This window comes from Schistocerca cancellata, chromosome 3 (assembly GCF_023864275.1).
Source record: "Schistocerca cancellata isolate TAMUIC-IGC-003103 chromosome 3, iqSchCanc2.1, whole genome shotgun sequence".
Classification (NCBI taxonomy): Eukaryota; Metazoa; Arthropoda; class Insecta; order Orthoptera; family Acrididae; genus Schistocerca; species Schistocerca cancellata.
In genome coordinates this window covers 681,620,285-681,648,158 of record NC_064628.1, presented here as the reverse complement: position 1 = coordinate 681,648,158, position 27,874 = coordinate 681,620,285, and the positions used below count along the sequence as shown (strand labels likewise).

General features: G+C 38.0%; 1 protein-coding gene across 1 annotated transcript in view; it reads left to right on the top strand.

Annotated features, from left to right (window-relative positions):
• Positions 1-27,874, top strand: part of LOC126176507 (uncharacterized) — a 403,754-nt gene that overhangs the window by 316,659 nt on the left and 59,221 nt on the right. The window contains exons 13-14 of the mRNA XM_049923663.1: positions 6,989-7,049; positions 20,380-21,006. Of these exons, the coding sequence (XP_049779620.1) occupies positions 6,989-7,049; positions 20,380-21,006 (688 nt within the window). The remainder of the gene's footprint in view (positions 1-6,988; positions 7,050-20,379; positions 21,007-27,874) is intronic.

The following is a 27,874-nucleotide window of genomic DNA, read 5'->3' as shown; positions in this document are numbered from 1 at the left end:
TTTATATGGTGAACTCTGGCCTTTTATAGACATGCTTTAAATTTTTCAGATACAAATTTCAGACCATTATCCAATAAGAGATTCTTAGGCTTGCCAGCGTTTACAATATAGTCCTTTTCTAGCTTGTCTACCAGCATTTTGACATTAACTCTCTTTCTTGGCTATAGTTTGACATACTTGCAAAAACTGCCAATCACCACGAAAACATGGGTACATCCTCTTTTAGGTATCAGGAGGGAGCTGAAAAGATCAGCTGCTTATGATTTCAAAAGTTCACTTGGTTCTACATTGTGTGAATCTCCGTACACTGTACTGTTTACTGCACTTACCTTCTGACAGACAACACAGGGTGCTAGTCTTCTTGCTGCTCTATGATGCATGATGTTTAAGATCACCTTCTCACATAGTTTTGCAATGAATTTCTTGGGCCCAAAATGGTCATATTGTAGATGCAAGTAATCCATCAGCAGATCCACCTGTTGTGATGGAAAACATATTTCCTTGGAATAAAATTCCTTTATGTGGGCAATAGTACTGTTCTGCTTCTGGATAATTAGGGACTCCTAAATAGCTTTTGACTAACCTCAGCTGATTGTCATCATTCTGCTCTCTTCTTAAGTTTCAAGACACTTTCCTCCTTGAGTTCATGTATGGCCAACATGCATAATTCATTTGTATCTGCTAATTGAATTTCTGATTTCCTGTATAGCTTGGCACTTCCTGATAGCCAATATACTACCATATTGTTCTTCCCATGTATGTATTTAATCTCAAGGTCGAACTGCTGAAGGTACGTAGACCACCTGGTTTTTGGAAACGTAAGTGCCTCGTGATCTAACAAATAATGATCAAACTTTTGCATACCAAACACAATAGCCAATGCCTCTAATTCTGAAATTCCATAATTTCACTCAGCACATTGCAGTGAGTGACTCGCAAAAGTGATTGTTTTATGTATCTCTTGGTTGCATTCTGTTTCCATCTGAAACACCTGTACTGCAATCCCATAACCACTTGCGTCAACGAACATGCAAAAGGGGTTTGAAAAATCAGAGTAGTGTAATAGTGGACTAATCATCAAACAATATTTTAATTCCTCAAAAGCGGACTGGCACTCTTCAGTTCAAACCAATAGGGTATTCTACTTCAACAAGGTGCATTAAACAAGTGATCTTTAACAAAATGGCAGTAAAATCTGAATAAACTGAACATTGACCTGAGCTGCTTTTCATTTCTGGGCAGTTCAGGCTTTTCAGTGACTGATAATTTGGAAGGATCCGGCAATATACCTTCCCTGCTAATTTCATGGTCCAAGGATTTCCTTTTGTCTCTAACACACTCAGAGAAGTCTAGCTTTAATTTCATACCACCTTTTTTTTTATATAGCTTCTAGCACCCTGTCTAGTAGACTGATATGTTCTTTGCATGTGGGAGTTGCCAACTGTATTTTGTCTATATAAATAGTCACCTGATCTAATAATTCCTGCCCCAATACATCAGCCATCACTCTTAAAAAGGCACACACAGAAATATTTAATCCAAATGGGACTATTTTATAATGGTAGCATACTCCTTCATACAAGAAAAGGCTGTATATTTATGTGATTCTTTTGCCAGGGGCAAATTCCAGGATCCACATGCTATGTGCATTGATGTAAGATACATAACTCAGAACTTTTGTATCTGTTCATCCTTATATTGAGGATGGTCACGCACTCTTATTAAAATTTCATTTAGCCAGTGTGCATCCAGTACTAATATGATGCTTGTATCATGTTTAGACATAATGACAGGAGGATTGCTATAGTCATTAATTGCTTGCTCAATAATATCCCATACCAACAAATGTAGAATTTCTTTCTTAACATCTTGCTTGCTCAAAACATGTATATGATAAGTTTTTTGAAAAATACCTGCCCAGGCTTTACATTCAAATGGCATTCATATCCCTTAATTTGAGCAGGAATATTTGAGAATAAATTGTGATTAGTGGTTAATACTTCCCTTAATTCTGCCCTCTGTTTATCAGAAATTTGATTTGATCACTGTACCTTAGCTTTCATTTCTTCCTGGATATAATTCTTTTCTGTATTAGCATCTTGCGTATTATTCACAAGTTCAGTATCTTGCTGCAAGTATCCCTTATTCTTCATTGCTCTAGTAGGCAGTTCCCATGCTTCAGTATACATAATTTCCAATGAGAGTCTCTTTAATCATGTGAGAATCTGGTAAAGTTAATACTAAGTGGCTCTGATCAAAGTCAATCTTTCCTTGATATATTGTTAAAAGATCTGTACCAATTAATATGTCAACACTTAAACTGAGCTTGATTAAACAAGGATGATATATTGTTATGTTACCTATACCAGTTGGTACCGAAGCTTCGTGCTATACTGGTCAAGAAACTTTTCCAATAGCACTGTTATTCTTAAACCATTTATTTTCATAACATTTAACTCATTCTTATTAGGAATAAACCATTTATTTTCATAACATTTAACTCATTCTTATTAGGAATAGAATTAAAGAATGCTTGGGACAAAGCATTTGCTTCACTGCCACTATCAAGAAGACAATGCACTGCTACTCTAGAGATGTTAGTTTTTGTAATATGGTGAGATATCCTGGTTTGAACAGGTTCCTCATAAAAGTCTTCTATTAAATCCTTTCCACCAATTTTAAATCAAAGCACTGGACGACTTCTTCTAGTTTTGTTTGATGCAAATCAGGTAAACTACTCTCTGCCTCTGAGCAACTGCATCCCTGCATAACATTGCTATCTATAATACAGTCGTCTGTTTTTGCAGTTTATAGTAAGTCAATACAGTTAATAGGTTCCCTGACCTCATTATTATTGCAACCCTCTTCATCTAACACTCCTCCTTTTCAGAACCTTATAAAACTGATTCTACTTCTCTACTGAAACTTTAGCCTTCAGATCGCCATTATTGTCAGAGATATAAGCCTTTACTTCATCTTTGTCCTTATCTGATTCAAACCTGTTAATTTGCTCTTTCCTATTATCTTTAGTGTTTTCTTGCTCCTTCTTGTCCCATTTTTCTAATGTGTCCAAAGTGCTGTCAACTATAGGATGAGAGTGGTTTAGCACATCACTGGTGCTGTGTGTTTCTATTTCATCATACTTGTTATCAGTTTGTGCCTGCTGACTGACTGTAGTTTGTGTTTTTGTTACTCGCTGTGATACTGTTTCTGCCTGGTGAGTGCTAGTTTCCTCATAGACATGACTTAGTTTCCTACATGCGGCCTGTTATTATCATTTGATTCAGAATCAGATCGGGTGGCATTCGCTCTCCGTCTTGTCTCAACAGTACATTACTCATATTTCTGCCTTCATCACAGTAATTATTGTGAAATCACAATGGCTCCCTACCCCCTCTTCCTCTACCATGGGATTGACCACAATAATTAGGTTGTGTATTCTGAACCTGCATACTTCTAACATTCACATTTTCACTGTCATTATTTCAATTGTTTACAGGACTGTTAGAGGACCTATTATTATTGTGCACCTACCCCCCAACAGGAGCTTTTTCCTCTTGTTCCAGATAATCAGTGAACTTATCCATGTTATTTCTATGTACAGAAACGATTCTCTTCTGCCAATACCAAAGCAGCTTACCTTCTGGTCCCATGGTCATCCTTTCTGGTTTTGTCTTTTCTGTCAGCTGTGACAGCCATGAAACCCACCTTCTAGAGAACTCTCTAACTGATTTACAAGCTGGAGTAAACTTTTTACAACTCCAAAATCCCATTAGTACATTATTTTGCTTGTTGTATGATAAGTACTCATTAAGAAATGCAGTTTTAAATTCAGAAAGCCTTTTGCGTTTAATCATTCCATCAGCTGGCCATTGCAAAGCATCTCCTAACAAATGATTTCTTAAGAAAGAAATTTTCTCATGTTCTGACTATCCATTTGGCAAAACATTGTCAAAATCATTCCAGAACTCTAAGGTTTGTCTAGATCAACACATAAAAATTGATGATATCTGATGAAAGTACTGTCAACTGAAGCAAAATGCTGCACAGTAGTATTACAAGAGCTAACAGAGGTTACTCTATTTTCTCTGTTAGTAATACTGGTATTTAGCTCCTCTACTTGTAGTTCTAATGCCTCCACTCTGTCAGAAATTTTTTTATCAACAGCCTTACATAATTTTAGTCAGATTTCACTTTCTTAATATCCTTTTGACAAGCATGTACTTTATTATTTACTTCCACAAATCGATTAGAGCAAACTTTGTAATCATTGCTGATTCTTTCCAACAATCTCCCTTCTGTAAGAATATTTGCATCTTTGAAATCTTCTTTGTTACTAGATTGAATCATACTTATGTGTTTATGTTGGATTCCATCTTATTGTACAATTATTTGTGATGTAATTAAGGTTTAGAAAACAGTAACTGCATTCAGTTTGGTGACTCCACCTTGCCACTCGGCATTTCAACTAGTTTTAAAGGAGTTTTTAGCATTCACTGACTTGGCTGAATTTCAGAAATATTGAACTCAGTTTCATTGTCTGATAACTCTATTAATTCTACTTTTTCTTTTTCAACTTCATCATCAGAAACTGGTTCTAACATCACTTGAGGATTCAAATACTGGTTCCATCTTCACTTTCACGTCATCCTCATCATTAGATTGCATTTTTAATAGTCTGTTAGAAACAATTAACAAAGACTTTAAATATTCTTGACTTGACTTAATTGCTTGACCTCGATGAGCGATGCCTGCCCAGTGTACCAGCAAATGCAATGTGACACATTGTGACATAATGCAGGCAGCAGCAGCAGCTGTGGTGATGAGGATGCAGTGACTATCACCCATTGCTGCAGCTCAAAGGGGGGCTGGGCACTGGTGAGCATGCACAGTAGCTTGCAGATATATTGCAGATCCATGCAGCTCCGTGATAATACGCCATCTTCTTCTAACCTCAGTGCCGGTGGTAGCCATGCTGTAGTGTCATCTTCTTACCTCCTTGCATCATGCTCAAGATTACTGAGGCTGATATTCACAATTCAGTTTCCACACTCATTAGCAAGTCTTAAGACTGTTGTTGCACTCATTTTGATATTGTGCTAGTGCATACTGAGTTACCTGTTTTGTACTGATCACTTTCACAGTTCAGTTTCCTGGCTGATGCACCATATGTGGGGCAGCGGGTAAATAAATAATTAATATTCCCCATTTACAAGAGTGTGGAAACTATTTTTGTGGTCAACCAGAAAGTGATGGAGAACATACTGACCATTTCCAGCCTGCAAGTCCACATTATTCTTGGTACTCACTGAAAGAAAATGTTCCTACCTGTTACTTATTCTTCGGGATCAGGAACTGTGACCATAAATAGAAGTTTCGAGTTATAACTTATCAATGTGTTTTGTAAATGTTCACACACAAAATATAATAATATTCCTGATAATAATAATAATAATAATAATAATTTCCCTATTGGAAACATCACTATGAACAGTTCAGAGGTGACCTCTACAGAAAGTTCCAAGTACAATGGTCTATCATCCTCACTTCTAATAATCAAAGTTAATTGCTTGCCTTAAAAGTGGAAAATAATCTCACCACTTGCCATGCAGCACACAGAAAGTTACTTCAATGAAATCTAAGTGATCCAGGATGGTGTACACTCCTCGCAAGTTCAGTTGCTACTTTTACCGAAAATGTGTTTTGTAGCTACATGGCTGTGACACCATCCAAGGCACAGTGCTTGCAGGCATTTGACTGATGTGGACAGATTGACATCTTGGTGCGAAGTGTCTCTTCTTACCATTTCACTGATGGTATTTGTATACTGGCACAGTGGACTTCTGAACAGAACATCTGCCATCAACCACTCTAGGCACAGTTAGCAGCATCTAAATGGCCCCTTTCTCGCACATGTATTAATTAATATCTCTGTTGTTTAACAATTTATAATCTTCATAATTTTTATATAAATAAAGTTGAGTTTGCTTTAGTTGCTGAAAAGTTTTCTCTCAGCTGCATTTGAACTTCGCTGGCTAGAATTTTGAGAATGTAACTGACAGTAGAACATGATTTTAGAACTGCCTCTTTAAGTTTTCTAGTAATGATTGTTATTTATAATAAAGTCTTGAAACTTGGTATGGCTGTATTATTTCATCAATGTAATTGAATACTGTAATTAGAAGTTCCTTTAACAGATACAACTGATACTTTATCTATTATGAATAAGGATGTTTTCGTTCCAAATTTGATTTTTAGTAAGTAACTTGAAAACTAATAGAAGTTGTTTAATGGAGTCACATAGTTAATATGAAACTTTATAGTATTTTAAGAAAAAGTAAGTGGTGCTAAATAATGAAGGTAGAAAGCTAAAAATTGTTCAAATATGCAAATGTATGTCATAATCGAAAGTTACAAGTCTCAGCTTGATCAGGGCAATATTTTGGTCAAAATCAGCATTTTTATGATAAACTCAAGGTACTAAATATTAGACTCAGAAAGATGAAAATTCGTATGTAGTCTCAGTTTCATATAAACACATCGTTCACTCCCATAATCCTCCTGGCTTCAAAATCCATTAACCCACTTCCCCACACCCTCTAACCAACAGTTTTCCTTTCCTCTGCCCTGTCATCAGCTCAAGTCCACACCTCCACATCATGGTCATTGTGCACTGCACCTCAACAGCTCCATTGTGTGTGTGTCATATGCCTAGCCCATGAACTTGCCGCCACTCACCCCCCCCCCCTCCCCCGCCCCTCACATTCCTACTACCCCGCACACTTGCTGCCTTCCTCCAAATTGCTAGCCAGAGTTCCCTGACTCCTCTAGTCTTGTCTATTTGTGTGTGTGTGTGTGTGTGTGTGTGCGTAAGATGCTAGACTGTTAACAGTTATTACTAAGTATAATATTATTGTTGCAGTATGGTCTTCTGTATGTGATATAAGACTTCCATTACTTTGTGAACTTAGTTGCATATCTTTTTCAGGAGTGAAATTATAAGCACTGTCAACATTGGTGCCATTGAAGCTAAAATCTGGGCAGAACAGGTAATGGAATAAATGAGACCTACTTTTACTTATAAATATATTATAAGATTTTAAGTATCTGCTAGGTATAAATGAAGAAGCAGTAGAATACAAGCTCCTTTTTTACAGAGCAGTACTTCCTAACTGCCCCTCAGTTGGGCTTTTGTAATAGGTTCTCCAATGAGAAAGTCATACAGGACCTCACAAATGAAGTCGTTTCAGAGCTAAAAAAGAAAAATTATCCCACTGGTATACTTTATGACTTTGCCAAAGCCTTCAAATGTATGGACAGCAAAATTCTACTTGCAAACTAAAATGGTAAAGCATTCATACCTTTCCTCATGCACTGATGGTATTTTCATAACAGTAAGGCAAAAGAAATGGAACTAACCCTGGAATGGGGGAATACTAATCAACAGTCCTAACTCAACCTCCCCAGACACAGCTCAGATGAAAGCTGAACAAGCCTACAACTGGTTCAAAGAACACAATTTAAGTTTTAATCACATGAACATTGTGCTGTTTCAAACAAGTCAAAAAAGACCTAATAGCACCAGAAATAGATGTTAAAGGTCATACATTAAATGAAACACTTTGTATAAAATTCCATGGGGTACAACTGGATAACAAGTTAAAATGGAATCAACCCATAGATAAACTAATCAAGGTGCTCAGTTGAGCATCCTTTGCCCTTAGATATATTTCTCACTGTGTTGACTCAACATAGAGAGTTGGCTTATTTTACAGATTTTCAGTCTGATATATGGAAAAATCTTCTAAGCCACTGCACCTAAAATAAATGACGTATTTATTCAGCACAACGGAGCAATAAGAATACTGAGTGAAGTTCATAACCACACATCATGCAGAGGTTTCGTTAAGGACCTTGGAATTCTTACAGTACATTAAAATGCAGGACAACTTCTGTGAAGTTTGGAAGGTAGGAGATGAGGTGCTGGCAGAAGTAAATCTGTGAGGACAGGTCATGAATTGTGCTCTGGTAGGTCAGTTGGTAGAGAAATTGCCAGCAGAAGTAAAGGTTCCGGTTTCAAAGCCTGTTCTGGTGCACAGTTTTATTCTGCAAGGGAGTTTTTTTTAATAAAACAATAGTTTCAGGTGACCTACACAGCCACAATACAAAAGTAAACTTTATCTCCTCATGCAGGATTTAGAACACAGGTATGTACTTCAATACAGAGGTATTCAACAAGCTCCCATCTAACATAAAGCAAGAAATTGGGAATGATGATCGAGTCAAAAAACATGACCAGTTCAAGAGAAAATAAAGGAGTGTGTCTCATTAGCCACTTGTTCAAATTCTCTAATTATTTAGATCCAAGGACTGAAAACTCCCACTGGCTGTGTGGAACGTAGCAGTGTTCATTGTGAAGCTGCATGAAAAGTAGTAATGTATTTAAAAGGGCCTTCATTGTTACAAATGTAGATAGCTGTTTTTTTGGAAAAATGTACCAATGTAATCAAATAAGTATTATATGTTGCTTAAGGCTTTTCTGGTAGACTAGTTGTAGAAATAGTTCTGATTTGAGATATATGAAGATATCACAGTATTTCACTGGTGCATCTAACTGACATCTTCAGGTGTGACAAACACATTGCTGAACCATGACTGAAGCTTCAGTTACAGTTCAGCAAATTGTGTGTCACACCTGAAGATATCAATCAGCTGTGTCTCTGAAATTTGTGGAGCTTTCACAATGATGTATGATGTCTCGCCTGAGAAATAGCAGATATTTAATACACCTGAGAAAGCTACTGATTACTTTTTTAAGTGATGGATTTCTCTCTGATTTATTAGGTTACATTTAGCCAGTGTAATAACAAATAGTATTAAGAAATTAGTTATAGCTTGTTGTCAATGCATTGTACAGGTTAAATATTTATGATTTGCTTTTCTTTTGTTAATGTATATCTTGACTCATTCCACATCCCTGAAGGTTCTGTTTTAAGGTGGGATTTGTGGAAGATGATGAATGAAAGAATTAATTGCATTTGTGTCAGTACTCCAGTCTGTGACATACTGGTAACACTAGTGTGTGTGTGTGTGTGTGTGTGTGTGTGTGTGTGTGTGTGTGTGCACAAACTGTGGGGGAACATTATCCACAAAGCTTAGCAATAATTTCATTCTTGTTTGTGTGGCTCTTGTCTACAAGACACCTTATTTTGTTTGTGTGGCACTCGATTACGTGACACCTTAACTCCTTCCATTGTTTGTATTCCACTCAGTAGGTTTCAGGAAATATTAACAATTAACAGTAAATAAATGTTAGGTTTGCAGAAATGGGGTGGAGACATTATAGAGCAGGGCTGACCATAGTGCGTTAAACGGTTCACGAGACGGGTGTGCAGGCAGCGTGCAGGCCAAGGCTCAGCCTATCTTGGCTTTGCACTGTCCTTCTCAGAAGTACTCGGTACACCATGACATTTCATTTACTATTGTGGTGTGGCATGTTTTAGTCAGCACAACGCTGTTCAGTTCAGTAGAATCGTGGTGTCAGCACTGTTAATACTTCACTATTTGTTTGCGGTCTGAAGTATGTTTACAAGTCCAGTGGCAGTTTGCATATAAAGAGGCAGTCTAGTACTCTATCATCACAAGCTCATAAAACTGAATGAGGATGACAGATGGGAGGGATGAAAATTCTCATTATATATTATGCAGTTCCATAATCAATGGCTACAGCAAATTTGTTATGAAACGACAGAAAGAATTTCAAAATTTTGTAGACAATGAAAGAGCAAAAAATTACAGTGGTCAGTAGACCAGATTCATTGTTCTGTACATCGGGAAAGACTTTGTGCTGAATTTGCATGCATGGAGCACTTGAAAATATTGGTGGTTTCTTTCTGAAGTCACATGCATTATTCTTGTGTCATTTCCAATGGTTTTTGATGGAACTGAAAGAGGTGCATGGAGACACAATGTGTATAATACCACAAAGTATGTGGTTAAATTAAGAGGCAGGCCTGGAATGATTTTCTGATTTAAAAACTGCCATTGTAGAAATTATGAAGGAAAAAGGAGTGTAGGAACAAAAATCAAAACATCTGGAATGGATTGCAGATGTCACATTAGAAGTGGACTTGACTACACACTGCCTACAGTAAGTCACTATAAGGTGAGAAATGCCTAATTTATTATATGATGGGGATGCATTTAAGAAGAAAATCACATTGTGGAAGGGACAAATTCTGACAAAAAACACCATCCATTTCCCTGAGCCACTGTCATTACAGGAAACATGAGATTTGAAGAATTCATTGTGGCCAAAAAGGATTACAAGGGTAGTTTTTGTTAGTGGTACAATGTTAATGTTGTTTTAAGGTGGCAATACTGTTTCTTTATTTGTTTGTGTTAACTTCCATTTTTCAGACACTTCTGTTTTTTTCTTTATTCTCTGTGTGCATTAATTGTCATCCACCACTGAGTGTAAGCTATAAGCTATTACATATGTAAATAAACTCTGTCCAAACAGACTCATTATCGAGCTGCATTTACTGTATCTGATTACAGGTTATGGACCCAGGTGTATAAGTCTGTTTTTCAGTATAGTGGTAGAGTTTTTTGGTGGCATCATGAGTAACAGGAAATTAGATGTTACAGTGAAGTGTTGGCATGGCACTACAGAATAGTTTACACATCAGTGTTTGAAGTTGTCAGGAGGGAACCCCTAGGCAGTGCAGAAATTCCAAATGGAAGTGATATTAAGGGAAAAAGGCTTTTTAGAAATTGTCAATGGCATAGCTGTTAAGCCTCTGAAGGAGAAAGAAGCTGAGGGAAATATATGGCTGGAAAAGGATGCAAATGCACAGAAAGATGCTATAACGTGGATGGAGGTAGCGCCACTTATACACCTACTTTTGTGTTTCATGTCACCTGGCGTGTGGACAAAACTGAAGACTTTGTATGAGAAAGAGTCTGCAGTGAGCATTTAAATACTTCAGCAAAAGTTTTTCTCACTCCAATTTGGTGACGACTCAGTGGTTACAGTTACATTGAAAATAAAAGAAATCAACACTAAACTGAATCAAGCAGTTGAACCACTTTCAAAGAAAATGATAATAACCAAGTTGTTGATGTCATTTCCATAGAGATATAAAAATTTCCATTCAGCATGAGAATCTGTCCCCTTTGAGAAGCAAACAGTTAATGAGTTAACTTCAAGATTGCTTATTGATGAGGAGAGAAACAATCAGTCTGATCAGCTTGAGGTAGTTTTGGCCAGTGTAAGCAGGCAGCAAAAATTTACCTGTCATGCTCATGGTAAGGAGGGCTATTTAGCAAAGGACTGTAAAATTAAAGTGGAGAGAGAAATGAGGAGCTACAATCACTGTAAGAAAAGAGGTCATTTGGAGTCAGATTGCAGGTTGCTGAAGTCCAAGAAAGGCAAAAAGGCTCAGTATGTAAATGCCTTCATGTGTATGAGTCAAGAAGTTGACCTAGAAGCAAAAGCTAGTGAACATATGTGCAGTGAAAGAGAATTGTTTAAGAAACTGCACAATTTGTGAAGCTCAGTAAAAGTTATTGTGGGTGGTGCTTGTCTTCTTGATATGACTGAATGCAGTACTGTGGAACCATATGTAGGGAATTGGCTTAAATTGATAAAAACAGTTCTTCTTGGAGTGCTTTTTGTGATGGAATTGAAATTCAATCTGTTTTTGGTGGGAACTATGTTGGACAGTGTATGTTTACTGTCAGACAAGAAACAGTGTGAATTCTTGAACTATAAAGTTGAAGTCTGTCCATTATCCAGATGTGTCAGTAAAATGTATTGTGTGTTGTTTTCCCTAAACAGTCATAATCAGAACTGTCAATGGTTACTTTGATGTGTGCAGATAAAATACACTCTATTGGTCGACAGTAATGACACTAGCGGCTTTTCATCAGTCGATATTGATAGTGGTCTGGTAAATTTGTCTAAACATATTGAAAACTTGAGTGTCTGGCATAGAAAATTGAGCCACCAGAGCATCACACATGTGAGAGAGCTCGTCACATAAAGAAGTGGACTTCATACTCAACTTTGTCACTTGTGAAAAGTGTTTGACAGGTAAACAACACTGCCTACCTTTCCGCGTCAGTTTGTTAAGAGCTGATGTCACACCTGAACTGTTCAGGCAGATGTCTGCAGTCCTTTGGAGATGCATTTGCTTGGAGGAGTGATATGATTTTTGCTTTTGCAGGATGACTACTGAAGTTATCACAAAGAGTCCTATATGAAACAGAAGGATGAAGTTAAAGGTTTGATCAAGTATTTTATTGCAAAAGCTGAGAGAAAAATAGATCTGAAAATTAAAGTTCTATGAAGTGATAATGGACAGGAGTTGTGACTACTGACTTAGGTACATTTTTGAGTGAAAATGGCTTAACCCATCAAAGAAGCACCATGTACACACTGCAACAAAATGGAAAAGCTGAAAAAAAAATCATACCCTGTTGAAGCTGCTCTTTCAGTGATTTGAGGAATGCCCAAACATTTCTGGGCTGAAACAGTTAACATGGTGGCTTATGTACTAAATTGAACTGGTCCAATTCCGTCGGAGGTATAACTTCTTTTCACGCCATTTATGGCAAAGAATAACCCTTAGAAGATATGTGGTGTTCATGTGCCTGTCCCTGCATTCAGACAAAAGAGTCTGAAACTAGACCCCAGGAACAAGATAGGTTTGCTTATGGTCGTGAAGAGGCGAAGAATATTTATACCTTCCACAAAGAAAATTAGGGTGCACTGAGATATAGTTTTCTTGCTGCCAGCAGTATTTACAAGGGAGAAGGAAACTGATGTTCCTGTTATACAAACAGATACCATTTGTTGTGCTGAAGAGAACATAGATAGAATTTCAGAATGAGAAGGGCATAAAGAAGAAATGAGGATTGAGATTGTGGAAGAAAATAGAAGTTAGCTTAGAGAAGAACAAGAAATCATTAAAAACAGAGAAGATTCTTATGAGGATGCAGTGGAAAATGTAGATGATAAGAATGAGAGGAAATACAATCTGAGACACGGTAGGAATATTCAATGCCTGAATTACTTAGAGGATTATGACTTTGGTCTGTTGACTGCAGTGAGTGATGATGACCCCAGCACCTGCACTAAAATGATGTCTTGCAGTGATGCTGAAAACTGGAAGGGTGTCATAGCTGGAGAGCTGCAAGCCGTCTAAGAAAATAGTACATGGGACTGTGTATGTAAGCCAAATGATTGTAGTGTTATTGACACAAAGTGGGTGTTTAAACAAAAAGACATGTGAAAGCTAATGTTGTTTCTTGTAATGCTTGTCTTGTGGCTAAAGGTTTCCAACAAAGATTGTCTTATAGAGAGATATACAGTTGAGTAGCAAAATTAACTTCAATGAGACTTTTCCTGACTTTTTGTATCGAGAATAACTGCTGCACCAATCAACTAGATACTTGTGGTTGGTTTCTCTGTCAAGAGATAGTTGGAGAATTTAACATTAAGTTACCTAATGGTTGTTCCAGTAAAATGAATCATAAAGTTTGTAAACTTAGAATGGCTCTGTATTGTTTAAAGGACTCACATAAAAATTGGAATGTTAAATTCCAGAAAGTAATAACTGGCTTAGGATTTGTAAGATGTGATTTTAAGTGTTACTTGTATATAAAGACATAAAGTAACAAGAAAACAAACTTATGTGTTTACATTCATGATCTGTTGACAACTTCAACTTCTCAGAGTGAAACTGACAATGTAAAGCTGTTATAAAATGATAACTTTAAAATGAATGAATTTGGTAGGACTAGGAACTTTTTAGGTATGAAGATTGTTCAAAATTTAAGGGAGGTTACTATTATTATTTGTCAAAGTGCCTGTCTGAAAAAGTGCAAAAAGTTTTAGATATGTTTGAATGGGATTCTGTTTCAACACCCAAGGATGAATCATTTGATCACAATGTGTTAAAAAGAGAACAATGTGAAAATGAAGCTATTGAGAAAAGCTGTACAAAGTTGATAGGTCATTGGTGTATGCTATGTTAGGTCCTAGACCAGATATTTGTGTAGCAGTAAGTATTCTAAGCAGGTTCCAATCATGTACAAGTCTAGATTTATGGAATGCTTTAAAACATATATTGCATTATGTTAAGGGAACCCTAAAACTAACCTGTTATATGCAGGGGATAAGAATTGTACTCATACTGTAATTCGTTATGTTGACTCTGATTGGGATGGTGACAGAGTGTGTAGAAAGTCTACAGGTAGTTCTTGCTATAGCAAAAACAAATGTGATTTATGGAATGTAATACTTTATAGAGAAACACGGAAGTTGCAATGAAGTACAAGTTTGCACAGCACTGAACATATTGGCTGGACTACAGTAATAATGGTTACAGAATAGGTTGAGCACTCGTTTGTGGTTACTTAAATAATATTGTTTTTTTTTGGCGGCTCACCAGAGCATGCCAGGGAGCTGACCCAGGTGGCCTCTGTAAGCAGGCCTATGAACAGTTTGGACGCACGATCTCTGATATCATGTGGGTCATGAGTGAAGGTACATCACTCTTCCCTTCCAGGGTTGCGAAACCACATAAATAAATTCATAGAAAAATGCATGGTACAGAGAAAAGCACTGGTACAGAAAATAAGCACTGGTACAGAAAATAAGCACTGGTACCAGAAAAGCACTGGTACCATAAAAAAGAGTACTGATCTCACAAAGCACTGAGATTACAAGTCACAAAAAATGCCAATGACTGCCCTGACATCCATTTCATTGTCCAATGATGGTGGCTGATGCAGCATGTGATGGGAAGACAGCAGGGAATAGGGATGGAAGTGGTGATGAGGTGATTTAGTGTGCCATCCTGCCTTCTTTTGAGAGACTGTGGAGCAGGACCAGGGTCAGCATCTCCATAATGATGTCCTTGTGAAGGTCAGCAGCTGGCACCAGTGGGAGTGTTGGAGACGATGGCTACACAGGACCCAGCAACAGAGGCGACGGTGTTGGTGGCAGCAGTGACTGTGCTGGCTACATCTTCAGGTGCAATGGGGACTGCATCAGCAACAGCACTTGAGGAGTGGTGGCAGAGGCAGGAACCCCAGGCAGCGATCTGCCAGGCAGCGACTTGTGCTGTGGCATGAACTGGACTGTCTGCAACGCAGGAAAAGGCATCAGCAGTGGCGGGGATGGGGGAGGCAGTGGGCCCTCTGGAGCAGACCTTATGTGCATGGCTGCAGCTGGTCAAAGTGACAGGACATCCTCCAATCAGGAGTGTGCAGAGGCGCCAGTCCTAGCAATGCTTGACAATGGCAAGAAACCAGTTCAGCTGGTGGCTGAAACCTTGAGCCCAGACTGGTGCACCTGGTTGGAACTGTAGTGGCAGTGCCAGCAGACACAGTGTTGGATGCATCAGGTGAAGGAGGGTCTGTGGTTGGTGTCTATGTAGTACCTGTGTTGCACTCTTGTCACCCACTGAAGTGAAATGGTACAAATTCAAGAAATGGTCTAAAGCAGCTTCAGGGGATCTGCTGGATACGTGCTTCCACATCAGAGTTTTAAACATTCGAACCATGTGCTTGGCCTCAGTATTAGATTGAGGATGAAATGCGTTAGCTGTGAGATTGTGAACACCACTAGCCTGACAAAAGGATGCAAATTCTCAAGAAACAAACTGGGGGCCATTATTGATAACCATGGTATATGGAAGTCACTCAACTGCAAAAATCTTAGACAGGGCGAAAATAATGGCCACCACAGATGTGGACAGACAATTCACCACATAGGGAAACTTGGTATAGGCATCCACTACAGTGTGCCAATACTGATTTAGGAAGGGCCCAGTAAAATGGACATGTAGATGCTCCCATGGGTGCTGCAGCATTTGCCAGGTGGAAAAATATGCCCGCAGAGCCACCTCTTGCTGAATGCAGTGAGTGCAAGCAGCTATTAGCTGCATAGTGTCCCCAGCTATACCTGGCTGAAAAAATTGAGGTTTTGCAACACTGCACTTGAGACCCACAGACTGCAAAGCAGAAAACAACAATCTAAGATAGCTAAAGTAGTCTTTAGTGGAAGAACACAAAACGATGATATCACCAAGGTAACTGATGCAGCCAGGTACAGAGGCTGTCAGCTGTTCTAAAAAATGCTGAAAACTTGCAGGCACACTAGCAACACAAAAAGGCAAGTGTTGTTATTGGTATAGGCCAAAAAGTGAATTGGCAACAAGAAGGCACTGGGAGCTGGAGGTATGCTTCCGCCAAATCAGTCTTGGAAAAGAAGTGGCTGCCTGTTAATTTTGCAAACAACTTGTCAGGGTGGTGCAAAATGTATGTATTTATCATGGACTGTGCGTTAATTGTGACACCAAGTTGCTGCAAAGATGAAACTTAGCTGTCGGCTTGTTAATGATGACCAGTGGTGTACCGTATTCATTGGAAGAAATAGGCCAAATGACATCAAGCGACATCAAATGGTCTACTTCAGCCTGTCACTCTTGAAAAAAATGAGGGTGTGTGGACTCTTTCATGGTAATGTGGGCCATGAAACCAGTAATATGACTGAGCCCAGGGGAAAACAGAGACAAAAACTCAGAGAAGAAGGTCTCCAGTTGCTGATGTGGAACTTTATCTGAGACTAAATTTATCTCATTGGCAATGGAGAAACTGAAAGTGTTAAATATATCTAACTCGAACAAGTCTGTGGCATGGGAATGACCCACAACAAGAAAGGTGAAAGGGCAAACAGCAGATTTATAAGAGACAGGAGTGGAGAACTGGCCTAGGATTGGAATCTGCTCTTCATTGTAGCTAACCAACTTCCGTGAAAATTGTGTGAAGGCGAGGGGAGCTCAAGTCCATGTATGTTTGTGCATTTACTAAAATCCCTGTAGCTCCTGTGTCCACTTGCATTTTTAACAGTTTATTAAATACACACAAACCAATAAACAATTTGTTTGGCGAAACAGTCACGGTAGAGGTACAGTTAATGTCTATTGGTCTACTGTGTCTACCACATCTGAAGAGGAGTTACACACTGATGCAATGCAGCCTTTCTTTTGACACGTGTTGAAAACCACCCAATGCTTAGGGCAAGCAGTATGCTCATGTTGGATGAAGCAACATGGGTAAGACAGAAGGGGGGGGGGGGGGGGCATATAGCCACTGCTGTGACATGTCCTATTGCTACTGTGGCCATAATCAGTGCTGCCACATGCGACACTGAGTCAAAGGTTGTACTGTTTGCAATGGCTTCCCCATCATCCTGAACACTTGCAGTGTGCATAGCAGGCATTGACTGAGCAACTTCAGACACCTCCTCTCACACAACAGTCTGATCACCTGCAGCCGTGACATTCCAAAGAACTGTGCTATATTGAGTGCGTCTGTAAGCATCAGATTCTCATACTGAAGTGCTTTTTTGCGGACTTCCCTATCTGGGGCCAGATGAATAACCACGTCATGCACCAAGTGATCAGCATAGGATTCATGATGGATACTTGTGTCAAGTTTATGACAATGGCTCAACCCATGTAATTCTGCAGCCCGGGCTCTAGAAGATTGGTTTGGACATTTCTGACAACGATAAATTTCTACACACATTGCAATGACATGTGGTCTGTGACAGTAATAGGTTGAGAGAAGTTTGCACATTTCATCAAATGATAAGATGGCTGGTTCTTGTGAGTGCATGAGTTGGCACAAGAGCTGGTAAATGCATGGCAAAAGCCAAGAAAGAAAGAAAGGCCTACACAGATTTGCATCATCCACTTGAAAAACCTGGCATTGTCGGTGTAACCATGTCTTGTAGGAGTCGCATTCTACAGGCAATTCATCATATGCCAGAAAGATCAATAGTTGCTCTGATGGGAGAATAACCTGCATAACCTGCCATGAACATGCAGTGGCCACTTGATTTAGAGTGGCAGTGAGAGCTTGCTGTTGTTCTGTGAAAGCTTGCTTCTGGGCAGTGAGATGTTGGAGTATTTCTTCCATAGAGACATTCGTTGGGTGACTTGACACTGACACTAACACACGGAGAAAATGTAATCCTCACTGTTGCCAAGTTTTCTGCAGCAAGAACAAATGCAATTTATGGAATGCAGTACTTCATAGAGAAACATGTAAGATACAATGAAGTACAGGTTGTGCATAACACTGAACACATTGAATGGACAACAGTAATACAGGCTACAGAATAGGCCAAGCATTCGTTAGTGATTGCGTAAATAATATTGTTTCTTCAGTGGCTCTCCAGAGTTTGCCAGGGGATCAACCCTGGTGGCCTCTATAAGTGGGTAAGTGGGACTGTGGACTGTATGGCTGTGTGATCTCTAAAATCATGCACTTTTTGAGTGGAGGTAGCTGAGAGTTTCAAGTTTCAGGTTATAGTATATCATGGGCATCTAAGTCGTAATCCACAGTGTCACTTTCATCAACAGAATCAGAGTTTGTAGCCTTAAGTTCAGCAACTAGTGAACCCATTGGCTCAATAATTTTTCTAACAGTTAAAGAGCTTTTGTACTTTATGAAGATGTCAGTAACGAGCTTTAGCAAAAACCCACAATTTGATCATGTACTTAAGCATATAGATGTCAAAATTTGTGAGGGAGAAAGTTTTTGTTAAGAAAGTTCTGTTAAAGCACATTAGCACAAATGAGCAACAAGTGGGTATTCTGACAAAGCCCTAAGTAAAATAAAATTTGAAAAATTTAGAGCCTTACTAGGACTTACTTAAAGCTTGTAATTTAGTTTTTGTAACACCATCAATTATCATCGAGGGAGCATATTAGTGATAAAATTTTAATGTTATTTTAAGATGGCAACACTGGTTTTCTTTTGGTTTGTGTTAACTTTTATCTTTCAGACACTTATTTTTTTGTTTATCCTCTATGTGCATTAATTTATCTGGCATTTAGCTTAAGCTATTACATATTTAAATAAAATCTGTCTATACAGACTATTATTGAGCTTCATTTACTGTGCCTGACTGCAGATTTCTGAAAGTTTTGAGGACACTGTGAATCTTACATTTGTTTTTGAGCTGTTTTTGACACCATTTACGATTTAAGTTGAAAGTGTCCCTATCTACAAGGAGATGTATTTGATTGATTTGAAATGTATTTCATGTATTAAAAACAAATCCTTTTATATTAAAATTGTCCAAGATATCTACATTTATTTATTTATTTCCGTTTTCTTTGCGTGGAGCCATTGTAATGATGGCTTTTGCAAATGTCAGACTTAATACTATGGTTATATTTACACTCATAAAATACACTGTATTCTGTAGCTGTTGCTTCTTATGTCTATTTTTTACATTTATCACATTACAACTGATATGCTAATGCCTCATGTTACAATCACTATCTTAAAATTCGTTGAAAGAATATAAACATTTCTCTATTAGAAAAGATATTAATTTTGTTTTAAAAACATTTCCCATGTACGTTCTTAGAGAGTTTGGTAGCTTGTTATACCAGATCAAACCACTGATATATGGACTTCTATCAGTCATTTTTAATGTTGTTCTGTTACGGAAATAGTTACACTTTGTTCTAGAGTTGTTATCATGTACATCACTGCCCTTGATAGCTTCTGTTGGTTGACTTACAAAAAATATAGCTACTTTGAAGATGTACAGAGAATATACTGTCAGATATTTGTGCTGCACAAACACTTCAAGACATGAATCTCTATGTCCCATCCCATGTATATGTCTTATTGCTCTTTGTTGCAGTAGTAGTATTCTTTTTAAATGTACATCAGCTGCACAGCCCCATAGTTCAATTCCGTAATTGAGAAAGGGGTAGAGTTTCCATGTCTTCATAAAGAGGTTACAAAAGTGCTACAACATGTTGATTAACATAGGTGTGTGAAAGCCCTTTTTTGGTTATGAAACTAAATAAGTCATGATTATGTGGCAAACTGGGAGTGAAAATCTTGAAATTGTTCTCCTATGTCCATATACTGACAGTTTATACCAGATAAAATTTATAATATGTCTTCAGCATGCCAAGAATAATTAAGTAGTACTGAAAATTTGTTTTCTTTGTGATCTGAATTGTTGAGAAATGTGAAATATATAACCAAGTCATATGCAGTCAACTGTATAGCCATTTAAATGTGGTGAATTCACAGTTCTACCTTCCTCATGCACGGACAGTGTGCCATGTGATGGGGAAAGTGTGCAGCTGGGCTGAGTGCTGTGGCCCTCATGCCAGGGCATGATTCATGAGTTGGATCCTAGGCCATTTTGGCTGTAGGGGAAAAAAGTTGTGATTACAATGCACTGTTCTAATTGTATGTCTGATAAAATTATGCTTCTGTGAATGCTGACAATTGTTTTTATTTATTCTGGATTTTCTTGTTTTGCAGCTGGATGAAGAATTTTATGAAAGCCTCGATGGAGAAAATATTGCTGATGTCGCAGCACTAAGGGCAGCTGTGCTAAACCAAAGTAATGAAAAAAAATCAGGAAGGAAAAATGTATCAAGTCCAATGCAGACCGATAAAATCAGAGCAGAAAATAACCATCAAAATGGTATTTCTTGTACCGACAGTGTGACTACAACTTGTGCCAAAAGAGCTTCATTGCCTCCCATTAATGATATAAGAGAAAATCATGAGGCAGTTCGATCTGAGTCACCTCCTACACCACCTCCTAGAAATCCAACAATGAAACTCAATGAGGCTGATGCAGTCATGAACAGATTGCATTCTTCATCGAGTTCATTACGGGAAGAATCTCTTCGTCAAAGAAACCACTTCGTCCATTCGCCAGAAACAGGCAGTGCAGCCACTTCACACCAGTCATCAATGACTTCACTTAACAATCTGAACACAGGGTCAACAAGGAATTCATACCTTCACTTTTCACAGAACAACCTTACATTTTCTGACCCAGATCCAGATGCAGAGTATGAAATATTAGATAACAGAGCACGCGTCACATCTGATGCAGATAGTATACTTTCTGAAGTCTATGAATCCATTAAAGAACAGGTAAGTAAACAGACAAATGATTTTGTGGTATCTAAATTTACAAGTGCAATGTCATGCCATGCCATGTCACTAAATTCCAAAATTTCTGTTGGTGTAAAATGAAAAAAATATTGTACAGACTGCCAGTTATTGGTTCCATAACTTGATACACATTTATGTACAATAGAACATTCATTGTCTAAGAACAAATCGTCAAGCTTTTGGTTGTTTGAAGCTGGAATAGGCATTTGTTTGTCTTCCAGTAAAGTGAGTATTTTGGGATTTGTTAGCTCCCTCCTTCCTATGTATTATCTGAGAGTTCTAGCAGGCAAATAAGTTCAACCTGCTATTAAATTTTATGTGAATTGGGCTGTTTTATTGACCTTAAGGGATGTATTTTCATTTTTATTGTGGCTGCGAGCTAACATCCCAAAGATGTTCGGGCCCACATGCAATTCCTCTTTGTCAAAATGTCTTGGCTCAAACTTGTCTGGGGGTTGAACCACATGTGTTGCATTACACACCCTAATTAGACACTTGTGACCCTTTGGTTAAATTGTCTGACTGATGCCAAGTTTGTGACACTGTATGAAACATACAATGTTAATATAACATATAACAATAGTAATAATAATCTTCGGAGCTAAATTAATGACCCATAAATGATCTAGGACATACAGTTGCAATTTGGTTAGAATAATGTTCATTCTGAAAGCAAACTAATAGTGAAAGTGGTTGTATTTAGAATTAGTATTGCACTCAAGTGCATGTACATTTGATGCAGTTCGATCATTCACAATCTCATCATGAATTACAAGTCCAATACTCCACCTCGTTTAACTACGTGAAAAGTTAGAGTTCACACCAGGCATGTGGCTGCTCACTGCTCAGAGACTAAGTCCTGCGATACCACACAACACAAAATTTTCTAAGTCATTTCACTTCCTAGCTACCTAAAGATTGACCGTCCGCTTTCGCGTCTCACCAGCACTGTCCCTCTGCCAGTCCCCAGCCGCGTTTCCGCCATTCTGAACATCCTTGCTCAACTGACTAGTGCAGTTCCCTTTCCTGAAGCCATCCATCTGATTGGCTACAGCTTATTCTACTTTATTTTACATTTTAACATATTTAAATAAGCAAAACTTGACCACTTTCAAGTTCTAAATAAAGTAACAATAATATCTATTTCATAATAAATGTTAAATTCTTTTACATAAAACCAACACAATTTCCTTCTTAGCTTTGAATGCCATGGCCAGTAGCCTTGCACCAATGCGCTTTGTGATAAATAAATAAAGAACAAAAGTAACTGTTATGCACTAAACTTTACAACAAATATTCTATTACCTAATGATTCAATAAGGTGTCATGCTGTCATTGTTCAATGTGTTTTGTGTGGATGAAATGATGATCTGATGCTTAAGTGAAAATACTGATAATTTAAATTTATATATCTTTTAAACAAATAAAGTTACATAGTTGATATTTACAACATTTGTCATTTTAATGGTGCACTTCTATAAGAAATGTTGATTATTAAGATCGACCGAAGCGTTAAGATTTTAGCATTCAGGTCTTTGTTACAAAACTTGTTAATTTCACTTTAACAGTAAATCCTGAACTATTATAGAGATGATCAGTATTCAATTTTTATTGGGATCACTATGAATATTTATGAAGGATGGTGGTTAAAATTACTGGGGCTTCATTCTCTGAATTGCTACAGAAATAAATAGTTTTCATAAGTTTTTCTCTTTATGGCCAATCTTAGGTCTGCCATATTTAACACTGCTACGTCTCCCTGGCCACAGATGGCTCCTGCTGGGTTTCCCTATGATGTAGGTTCTCGTCTGTCTCACTCCACACTATAGCACTTGAGCCTCATTCAGCACAATAGATGTCTGTGAGTTTCCCCATCTCGTGGCGAATCTGCGCTCTTTGTGGCACATGGTCCTGGATGACAGGGTTTGTTTCACAATTCCTGAAGGCTGACCCTTTTGGCCATATACTTAAATGAAAGCAAAATGCTCGTTAACTCACATGGTTCAGTTGTACTCAAATAAGCCCTTTTAGTGACACCAGGTTTCAGAGGGGGGGGGGGGGGGGGGGTTAACACTCTTGTGCTGCATTAACAGTGTTACTATCTGCTTTAATTCTGCATTGTGAACAGGTGCTGTTTGTGCTTATGAAACACCAGCATAATTGTTGCATCTGTTTCAGTTGCTTGCCAGTATTGCTGTACCATACACAACATTAAACCAAAAGTGCATAGTGTTTTTTCACTTCAGGAGAAATTAGAAGCAATAAAACATGCTGATAATGGTTAGAAGCTGTAACCATTTGCTGAAAGTGCAGATGAAAGAGAAAAAGCTTTGATAAATTTTGTGGAACATTCCTTGTCTATTCTTGAAAAAAATATGAAGCTGCCAGTTATCATGAGAACACATGAAGACATCCACTCCTGGTTTCAACAGCAATTTAGTAGTGATATGTGCATTTTGGGTCCCACTATTATGTCTAAGGCAAACATATTCTCTGGAAATTGTGGCAATGAGAAGAAATCATTGGCAAGTGAAATTGGTTTATATTACAGTCTACACAGTTAGAATTTTTGGACAATATGTTAGCAGATGATGGTATAAAAGCTTTACTGTCTTGTGAAGAATTTTAAGTGGGTTGAGAAAGAGAGTTATACATTTGATCAGCTGTACGGTGCTGAAGAAACAGGATTAAATTTTGAGATGTTATTCACTAAAACATTAACAAAAATAAGGGAAGGATAGATCACTATTCACCACATAAGAATGGTTACTGAGTCACAGACAGACACAATGAAAAAGAAGACTAGAAATGTTTTTAGCTTTTTGACAAAGTCCTTTAGAAGTTGAACCCTCACACATTCACACAACAACAACTCGCACACACATTCCCACCGTCTCTGGATGCGAAGGACTTTGTTCAAAAGCTGAAAATATTTCAAGCATTCTTTTTCTTTTTGCCTGTCTGCAACTCAACACCTCATCTACAGTCAGTTCTATAAGAAAGTGTATGCCACAACTTTAAATGTAATGTCTGCAGCAACATATCTGGTAGTGGTCTCAAATCTATACTCAACGCTGTTTGGCACAGTGTATACATAAACAGTGTGAGAGTTGAATGTTTCGTTCAGTTGCTTGCAATTTTGGCTATTTGCACTTATTTACAGCCAATTTAAACGCTGAAAAAATGTGCAATATTTTATCAAAAATGTCTTCTGAGGTCCATCAAGAAGCTGTTTGGTTTGAACAAGGCAAACAGGGTGTTTCAAAAGGATAATGACCCAAAACATTGCAGCCAGCGGTTGACGGCATGGAAACAAGACAATGGTGTGTCCACGATGGATTGGCCTGCAATGTCTCTGGATGCAAATCTGATTGAAAATGTTTGGTTGTATATTAAGATGAAGCTTGAAGGAAAGCCAGTATATACTCTGAAGCAGCTGTCACATAAAGCCAGGATGATATGGAAATCATTACTGAGAGAATATGCAGAAAATCTCATGAAAAGCATGCCGTAAAGGTGCCAAGCTATAATCAATAATGGTGGTGATTGGATTAACTATTAGGTAATTGTGCAATAAGTAATAACATGTATTTTTCATGTAAATGTATATTCATAATAGCGTCTTTTATTTCATACAGATAATGGCATACACTTTCTTGTGGAACTGACTGTATGTGGTGAATAACAACTTATCCTTTTCATATTGTTGTTATTCCATCTCGGACTTTCCACTAAAACACACAATGAAAATATGTGAGTGGAAAAAGTTGCTGAAAATAATAAAGAGTGAGTGCTGGTGAAAAAACAAAAAGAATCATAGAAGGGTGACTGCAGGCCTCTTTTTATGGTTAGATTCATGATGAATTTGTCCTAAAAGTTGAACATTACCCAATGTCTAAGGAATTGCCAAAGAAATTTCCTCTTTACTTGGGTCACATTATATTTCATCCAGTGGAAATGCTGCTGAAACATAGGGAAATAACTGTGAAGTTTTTCCATACAGTGTTAGAAGATAATTTAAGCTCATGGAAAAAGGTGTGATTGAAACCTTCAAATGATGTTATTGGAAACTGCTGCTTCAAAAGCCGCTCATAAACCCTAGTGATAATACACCTTTACAGAAACGTATTTGGACCAGCATACCTCAAGCATGCTATATAGTAGGCAGCTGAAGCTTGAGATACATTTCAAGAAGATACCCAAAAATCACTGTGCGATAACTTACTGAATCATAAGGAGAGCATCTGACATTAACAAACTTATTTCTTTAAGATAAAGCAAACAATATTACCAAACTTGAAGATATTATTGAGAAAAACATCAACACTTTGGGAACAGGCAGACAATGTAAAAGAAATGACTAGCAAAGTTCTTAACAGTAAACCAAGGACATAGAGATGACAAAAGTACTGCAGAGGATTTAATTTTGAAGGGCTTGGAACAGTCTTGAAATCTGTGGAGCAGCAGCTCTCAGTCCCTTTAAGTGACATATGATTATTAAAAAAATCGAAGAACTTTTAAGTTCTCAGTCCCCATCCACAATACTTTTGTTTTTTTTATCCTATCAAATTTTCAAGTCTTGTGTTTGTAATGCTGTATGAATTTATGTTTGAATGAATTGTTGATCTCATAATTTAACAGTTGGACATTGCGTACATACACATCAATTCTTTCACACAATTAAGTGTTTTGAGTTTCAAAAATATATTTACTGTCAAACAATGGAAACTCCAGGTGGGAGTATCAACAACATAGGAAAAGATAGATTGCTACTTACTGTAAAGACATGTCAAGTCAGACAGGCCACACACACACACACACACACACACACACACACACACACATTTGTGTGTGTGAGGTGTTCTTGCTTTTGTGTGTGTGTGTGTGTGTGTGTGTGTGTGTGTGTGTGAATGTTGTAGTTGTGTCTCTCTTTACTGATGAAGGCTGTGACTGAAAGTTATGTGTGAGTGTCGTTTAATTGTGCCTGTCTGCAACTGACGTGTCTTCTTTACAGTAAGTAGCAATCTGTCTTGTCCTACATTGTTAAAAGTCTATTTACAGTATATTGTCCTCCTGTTTATTGTTACCTTCCAGTTATTCAAATTTTAGAGTTTTCTGAAGCTGTTCATTCTCCAACCACAGTGGATAATGGGGTTTATAATGTAATGAACCAAAGCATAAATAAGAGCACAACTTCTGTTTCAACATTCATAGACCCATTTCCTGGGCATAATCACTATTTGATGTTGAAGAATGAAGGTACCACATTATGGCTGATGTCACATCATTTGATAATATCTGTGTTGGTTAAATGGGGAGTTACCGTAGCTATAAGAAAATAAACTATTTTGTGGCATGCACAGGGTGATTAAAGTTCCAGTTGTAAAATGTCGTAAAAAAGGAACTGCTGCTCAGAAGACATTTGAATGGGAAGAAGAAGAATTAAAAATGATTTTGGCTACATATGACAGACAAATTGCAATACGATGGCTACTGTTTGAGTTTCACATTAAACCAACTCTTCTGTCCAATGCTCATGACTGCACAAGTTTGGCATTCAGCAGTTATGACACTGTTAGTTAGGTAAGCCCATCCACCATGATAAGGTTACACCACATCAGATGGGAAAAATCAGTTTAAAATTGTACTGAGGTCAAAAACTGTATAAAAAGCAACAATGAAATTGGTTTTTAATTGTCCTGAGGAAACCACATAAAAAGCAATGATGAAATTGGTTATTAATTATCATGAGACTGGCACAAGACATGTTTGCTGTGCTATTCACTGTTTTCTGTCTCAAAGTGAAATTAAGAAACAGCATGTATGAATGTTGTGTGTCATGGGTAACATTCAGAATGTGTTACACAATGCATGCCTTCACTTCAGCTACATTTTTAATCTTTCATATAACACCACAGCCAGAAGTCACATGGATTAAGATCAGGTGAACTGCATGGCCAGACTGTAGGGAAGTGATGGCTGATAATTCTAGCATTTCCAGAATGCCTCTGTAGCAGCTGCTTCACTGGATGGCAATGTGTGGAGCAGTGCAAACTTACATAAAAATGCCCTACCCACATATCTACACTGTTAAAGGATTGGAATGACAATGGTGCACAAAACACTCCCATAGCGTTTATCAGTTATGATACATGTAACAGGACCTCCAGGATCCATCTCCTTGAAAAAAATATGGCCCTATGATAAGTGATACCATCTATTTGCAGCACATAGTTACCTTAGCAGAATGAAAGTGTAGCAGTTGACATACGAGCTGATTTTCCATTGCCCATATTCTGCAACTCTCTGTACTGTCATATCCTTGCAGATGGAAAAGGACTTTGTCCATCCAGAGAAAGTTCCATGGCCATTCATTGTCCACTTCCATGTCAGCAAGAAATTCTAGAATATACGTTTGTCTTACTAACAGGTAAGCATGAAGCAACTCCTGAACGTGGGTAATTTTATGAAGATAGCATCTGTTCTTTCAGACACGTCCAAATGAACAGATGCCATTGGTGACTGTGCAGCTCTCTAGAATAAAATTACAATTAAATCAATACCATTAGCTGCTGATAGGCATTGATATACATCAACAGGGACAGTTTAGAATGTGTGCCCCAACTGGGACTCGAACACGGGATCTACTGCCTACATAGCAGATGCTCTATGCATCTGAGCCACTGAGGGCACAGACCATAGTGTGACTGTAGGGACATATCACAGGCATGCTCCCCGTGAGACCCACATTCTTACCTTATACTCCACACACTACATTCGTATTGCTCCTGCCATTATACCCATTACTTGTGGCAGACAATCCATCGAGTCCCGTAAGAGTTCAGGC